Source organism: Dipodomys ordii, unplaced genomic scaffold (assembly GCF_000151885.1).
Source record: "Dipodomys ordii isolate 6190 unplaced genomic scaffold, Dord_2.0 Scaffold117, whole genome shotgun sequence".
Taxonomy (NCBI): Eukaryota; Metazoa; Chordata; class Mammalia; order Rodentia; family Heteromyidae; genus Dipodomys; species Dipodomys ordii.
Window position 1 is genome coordinate 532,312 of NW_012267333.1, and position 6,159 is coordinate 538,470.

The following is a 6,159-nucleotide window of genomic DNA, read 5'->3' on the forward strand; positions in this document are numbered from 1 at the left end:
TGTGTGTGTGTGTGTGTGTGTGTGTGTGTGGTGGGGAGAGGAGTAGTTAGATGAGGATGAGGGAGAGCTTTAAAGAAGCAAGACACTTCGGAACAGTTTAAGGTACCTAGGGACAGTGGGTAGTGTGAAGGTCAAGGTAAAGAGGATGAGAATATATTGAAAGGAGGCAATAGAAAGCTAGGATATGGTGGGAAAGTTTTCTTGCACTTTTTCTTTTACACATCTGAATTTTCTCCTCTTCATGTACATCTGTTATTTCCTATTAGTTTATCTTCATTCCCTTTTTTTCTTTTCAAAATAATTTTTCTTGGTACCTTTTATTCTTCCTTTGATTCTTTTTCTCCTTTTGTCCTTATATTACTTTCTTTTTTTTTTTTTTTCTGGCTGTTTTGGTCATGAAGGGGTTAATCAGGAGCTGGGCCTACCAAGTTCCCTGGCCCATTGGGGTTTCCAGGCCCATCTAGCAGGGGCTGACCTTGGCCTTGTCCAATCACAAGGGGTGTGGGGGTGTGGTCCCCCTTGCCTTAGTACTGGGTTTCCGGAGCACACTGGTGAGGGGCGGAGTCTACTACACTCCCCTCCCCCCTTCTCCCTGAGGTTGGGAACAAAGCACCAATAAGCCCAGGCCTAGGCTTTTCTGCCTCCTCCTACTTTGGTTGGCACTTATCCAGGTTAACCCCTTCCAATCCAGGCTTAAGGACAAGCTGCTGCTCCTTGTTGTGTGGGGGGAGTTATTGGCTGTGGCTTGAGGAGCTGCCCTTGTTAGCCTACAAACTATTATTAACCAAGTAGAAAGGGAGGGATAGTTACTAGTTGCATGTGATGCTTTAGAGCAGAAATCTGCAGAGAGGAACTAGTAAACTAGGAACTAGTGTGATGTTCTTCCATCTAACTGAGTTTCTGGACCTTGGGCTGGTTTAGAAAGAAAGAGCAAAATACAATATTCATCATGTGCCTGGTATGGCTTTATGGTTTGTGCTTTATGAGTGGTGTCTGAGCATCAGCAGCTGGGCCTGGAGATGCATTTCTGTGGCATTGTGTGTATAAACAAAGCTCTGAGCTAAGGGAAGCTGGTTGAATAAGGATAAGATGGCTGGGAAAAATGAGAAGTGTTTCCTTGGGTTAGAGTTTCTAAGGTGTTTTCTTTTTGGACTAGTTTCTGACTTGGTTTCTTCTTCCTCAATTTCCTAGGGGAGTTTGAGGAGGAATCAAAGCAACCAGGGGTGACAGAACAGCAGAGACATCAGCTTAAGCATCGGGAGCTTTTTCTTTCTCGGCAGTTTGAATCATTACCAGCCACCCACATAAGGTATAGGACAATCAGGGCCATTATGGTCTTTAAACATTTATTTAGAAAGGAAAAGAACATGATGTTGTATTCTTTTTTTGTTTGTTTGTTTGGTGCCAGTCCTGGGACTTGAACTTAAAGCCTTATATGCTCAGCTTTTTCTTTTTCTTTCCCTCCCCTCTCCCTCCAAGTCCTGGGGCTTGAACGCAGGACTTGGACACTGTCCCTCAGCTTCTTTGTGCTCAAGGCTAGCACTCTACCATTTGAGCCACAGCACCACTTCAGGCTTTTTCTGAGTAGTTTTTTGGAGATGAGAGTCTCATGTACTTTCTTGCCTAGGCTGGCTTCGAACTGGGATCCTCAGATTTCAGCCTCCTGAGTAGTTAGGATTACAGGTGTGAGCCACTGGCACCTGGCTACTCTCAGCTTTTTCACTCACAGGCTGTCAATCTACCACTTGAGCCACAGCTCTGCTATAAAGAAAAGAAAGGGATGGTGTTTTCGTTGTAGGTGTTGTAAAGAAGGAATGAAAGGCTCATGCAGGGGTTTCCTTTTTTTTTTGTCAGTCATGGTGCTTGAACTCTGGGCCTGGGCGCTGTCCCTCAGCTCTTCAGCTCAAGGCTAGTGCTCTACCATTTGAGCCATAGTGCCACTTCCAGTTTTCTGAGTAATTTATTGGAGATAAGAGTCTCATGGCCTCTCCTGCCCAGTCTGGTTGAACAGTCTGATTGAACCACAATCCTCAGATCTCAGCCTCCTGAGTAGCTAGAATTACAGGCGTGAACCACTGGTGCCCAGCTTCACACAGGGTTTTCTAACTTCTTTCCTGTAGGGGGAAATGCAGTGTGACACTCTTGAATGAGACCGATATCTTGAGCCAGTACCTGGAAAAGGAGGTGAGAAGAATGTGTTGGAAGAAGAGGGAGGAGAGTGGGTATTGGCCTCTAAAAGATGTGAGGAAAGTAGAATGATGAGGAGGTGAAAGTATGGCAGACTGAGGACTCTGTGTGTATCCTACTGTCCCACCCCCCCCTTTCTCCTTCATGTATTGATTGCTGCTCTGCTTACCTTTGTCTCCCCATCTCCAGGACTGCTTTTTTTACTCACTGGTGTTTGACCCTGTGCAGAAGACACTTCTGGCTGACCAGGGGGAAATCAGAGTTGGTTGCAAATACCAAGCTGAGATTCCCGATCGCTTGGCAGAGGGTAAGCAGCATACAGGTCGTGTGGCTACTGGGTTATTTAACTTCAAGGGGGTCTCAAACATGCAAGTTGCTGTGAATGGCATGCCCTGGGGTATGGGAAACACAGTCTGCAAAGCTTTCTGCTGTGGCCCTGACAGGATGGCACCTTAGGAATCTGAAAGGGACAAGTGGGTACTGCTGGGAGGAGAATTCTGAGAGTTGATTTGGCTGACAGAATCCAAGCAGAAGAGGAGAAAGAGGTGCTACTGTGAGTGACTAAGACATCAATTCTTTCCCTTTCATTCTCCCTGTTGATGCATTTGCTTGTTTCCCCAGGAGAATCAGATAATCGGAATCAACAGAAGATGGAGATGAAAGTCTGGGACCCAGACAACCCTCTCACAGATCGGCAGATTGATCAGTTCCTCGTGGTGGCCCGGTGAGGGTGGGTGGAAGGAGAAATGGGTGGGGGGGTGGGGGGGGTGGTGGTGGTGGTATACATGCAGTTGTGAGTCCCATTCGTTCTTAGAGATTTTGTAGAGATTTATTTTCTTTGGCATGAATTGTTTTCCTTCTTTCTTTCCCTTAGTTTCTCATCTTGTTTGTACCTTTTTCTTTTTTGACTCCTTCAATCTCATCCTTAGAGCTGTGGGGACCTTCGCAAGAGCCCTAGATTGTAGCAGCTCTATTCGGCAGCCGAGCCTGCACATGAGTGCAGCTGCTGCCTCCCGAGACATCACTCTGGTGAGCAGAAGTTGGTGGGTGGTTGGGCAAGCTGGGTTTTGTGAGGACCTGCAGAGCTTGGCTGGAGGGGAGCAAATCTTGGAGGCTTAAATGGCTGCACGCTAGTGATGCTGAAACTTCAGGTCCTTAGCTTTGTTCTCCCAACTTTCTGTAGTTTCATGCCATGGACACATTACAAAGGAACGGCTATGATCTAGCTAAAGCCATGTCAACTCTGGTGCCCCAGGGGGGCCCAGTGCTGTGTCGTGATGAGATGGAAGAATGGTCTGCTTCTGAAGCCATGCTGTTTGAGGAGGCCCTAGAGAAGTATGGGAAGGATTTCAATGACATTCGCCAGGATTTTGTAAGTGGATGGGCTAAAAGGAAGAGTAGGAAAGCTGTGACATCAGAGAACTCTCGACCTGGGGCTGAATGTCAGCTTATCCAAATCTTTCTGCCCTCTTTAGCTACCGTGGAAATCCCTTGCCAGCATAGTCCAGTTTTATTACATGTGGAAAACCACTGACCGGTATATTCAGCAGGTATGGACTGGGCTGGGAGGCTGTACCACAGGCTGCCTGCTCCTCTCTGTCTTTGGAGTTGATGACATCCTTCTCCCTGCTGAGATGCTCTGATCTTTTGCTTCTTTTTCCTTCTGGCAGAAAAGATTGAAAGCTGCTGAAGCAGACAGCAAACTGAAACAGGTCTACATCCCTACCTAGTAAGTGTGTTCAGGAGCAGACGCTGGTACATTTTCCTTCTCCTCACCCAGCCTGTGTTTCCTCTGTGAGAGGAGTGGGCAGGAGGCTGAAGGGAAGTGGGGTTTCAATCTCCAGCATTGTAAAACAGTGTATAAGGGCTGGGATATAACTCAGTGCAAAGTGCTTGCCTACAATGTCCTAAGTTTGATCCCCAGTACCAAAAAGAAACGACCAAAAGAAAAAAAAACAACAACAAGCAAACTGTTAAAAAAAAGACCAGCATGTACACAGACATGGTATATTGATATATACATACATACATATATAAATATATAAATTTTTTGTTTTTGGTGGAGGTACTTGGACTAGAACTCAGGGCTTGGGCACTGTCCCTGAGTGTTTTTTGCTCAAGGATGATGTTCTACCACTTGAGTCACAGATCTTCTGGCTTTTTGGAGGTTAATTGGAGATAAGTGTCTGAGGGACTTTCCTGCCTGAGCTTTGAATGGCAGTCTTCAAATCTCAGTCTTCTAATCTCTGTCTTCCTAGTAGCTAGGATTATAGACACAACCCCAATGACCAGCTGTTACTTTGTGTGTGTTCGTGTGTATGTGTGTGTGTGTGTGTATTATAGACACAACCCCAATGACCAGCTGTTATTTTGTGTGTTCGTGTATGTGTGTGTGTGTGTGTTTCACTCCTCTTAAATAAGTTCTTATTTTTCTTCCTGTTCTCATTAGCACAAAGCCAAACCCTAACCAGATCATTTCTGTGGGTTCCAAACCTGGCATGAATGGGGCTGGGTTCCAGAAGGGCCTGACTTGTGAGAGCTGTCACAGTGAGTCCCGGGGAGGGCCATGGTTGCCGGAGGTGGCTGGGCATCTCCTGGCCAAGGACCTGAGGGTCTCAGCACATTTCCTTCCTCCTCTCTCTGCTTCTGCAGCCACACAGTCTGCCCAGTGGTATGCCTGGGGCCCACCCAACATGCAGTGCCGTCTTTGCGCTTCCTGTTGGATCTACTGGAAGAAGTACGGGGGACTGAAGACCCCAACCCAGCTTGAGGGGGCCGCTCGAGGCACCACAGTAAGGACTGTTCAAGGGGCAGGCAGTGGGTGCTTGATAAATGTTGGGGAGCCAAGTGGGTTGGGGTGTCATTAAGGTGGTCATATCCTTTGCAGAATAGGAAGGGAACTGGAGTGCTGATATGTATTCTACTTTTTTCCTCCACCCTTCTTTCAGGAGCCACATTCGAGGGGTCATTTATCCAGACCTGAAGCCCAAAGTCTCTCCCCCTACACCACCAGCGCCAACCGGGCCAAGCTGCTCGCGAAGAACAGGCAGACTTTTCTTCTTCAGACCACAAAGCTGACCCGACTTGCCCGAAGAATGTGCAGGGACCTGTTACAGCCGAGGAGGGCTGCCCGGCGACCCTACGCCCCTATTAATGCCAATGCCATCAAGGCAGAGTGTAAGATCACAAGTGGTGGGGATAGTTGTGGGTTCAGGGTACTCTGGCCAGAGAGCAGTTTCTGTGGATGTTTAATATCAGCAGGAATACTGGGCTGCAGAGGTTGGTTTTTCTTTACATTAGACTTGGCTCCTGGTCCCCAGTGAGTCCTGAATAATGAAGCCCCTTCAAAAACTTTTGTCTTCTAGGCTCCATCCGACTTCCTAAGGCGGCAAAAACTCCACTGAAGATTCACCCTCTAGTGCGGCTGCCCCTGGCAACTATCGTCAAGGATCTGGGTATGGGATAGTCCTTTTACTATCTATGGGGTGTGGTGGTGCATGTCTGTAATTCTAGCACCTAGGAGGGTGAGGATGGAGGATGTTGAATTTCAGACACCTAGACTTACATAGGGAGCTTATGTCTCAAAAATAAGAACTTTCTCTAATCATTTTTCTTCCAAGTCTAAAGAGATTTGGTCTAATGAGCTCTACACTTTATGTGTTTATTTTTGCAACTGAACATTTGCCTAATGATGTGTTTCTTATAAGACATAATCCAGTTGGGTGGCTAGTGGCTCACATCTGTAATACTAGCCATTCAGGAGGCTGAGATCTGAAGATCTCTGTTGCAGAAAAGTCCATGAGACTCTTCAATTAATCACCAAAAAGCTGGAGCTGGAGGCACAACTTAGTGATAGGCATGAGCAAAAAAATCCCAGTGAAGGGCTGGGAAGGTGGCTCAGTGGTAGAGCACTTGCCTTGCATGCATGAGGCCCTGGGTTCGATTCCCCAGCACCACATAAGCAAAAAGAAA

At 47.0% G+C, this 6,159-nt stretch overlaps 1 protein-coding gene across 1 annotated transcript in view; it reads left to right on the plus strand.

The window, feature by feature from the left end:
* Mta2 (metastasis associated 1 family, member 2) overlaps positions 1 to 5,653 on the plus strand; it is an 8,138-nt gene extending 2,485 nt beyond the window's left edge. Inside the window, exons 2-13 of the mRNA XM_013028976.1 lie at positions 1,192 to 1,309; positions 2,121 to 2,184; positions 2,377 to 2,494; positions 2,809 to 2,911; positions 3,117 to 3,216; positions 3,371 to 3,559; positions 3,663 to 3,737; positions 3,858 to 3,916; positions 4,637 to 4,734; positions 4,840 to 4,979; positions 5,136 to 5,364; positions 5,553 to 5,653. Coding sequence (XP_012884430.1) covers positions 1,192 to 1,309; positions 2,121 to 2,184; positions 2,377 to 2,494; positions 2,809 to 2,911; positions 3,117 to 3,216; positions 3,371 to 3,559; positions 3,663 to 3,737; positions 3,858 to 3,916; positions 4,637 to 4,734; positions 4,840 to 4,979; positions 5,136 to 5,364; positions 5,553 to 5,653 — 1,394 coding nt within the window. The remainder of the gene's footprint in view (positions 1 to 1,191; positions 1,310 to 2,120; positions 2,185 to 2,376; positions 2,495 to 2,808; positions 2,912 to 3,116; positions 3,217 to 3,370; positions 3,560 to 3,662; positions 3,738 to 3,857; positions 3,917 to 4,636; positions 4,735 to 4,839; positions 4,980 to 5,135; positions 5,365 to 5,552) is intronic.
* The last annotated feature ends 506 nt before the right edge of the window (positions 5,654 to 6,159 follow it).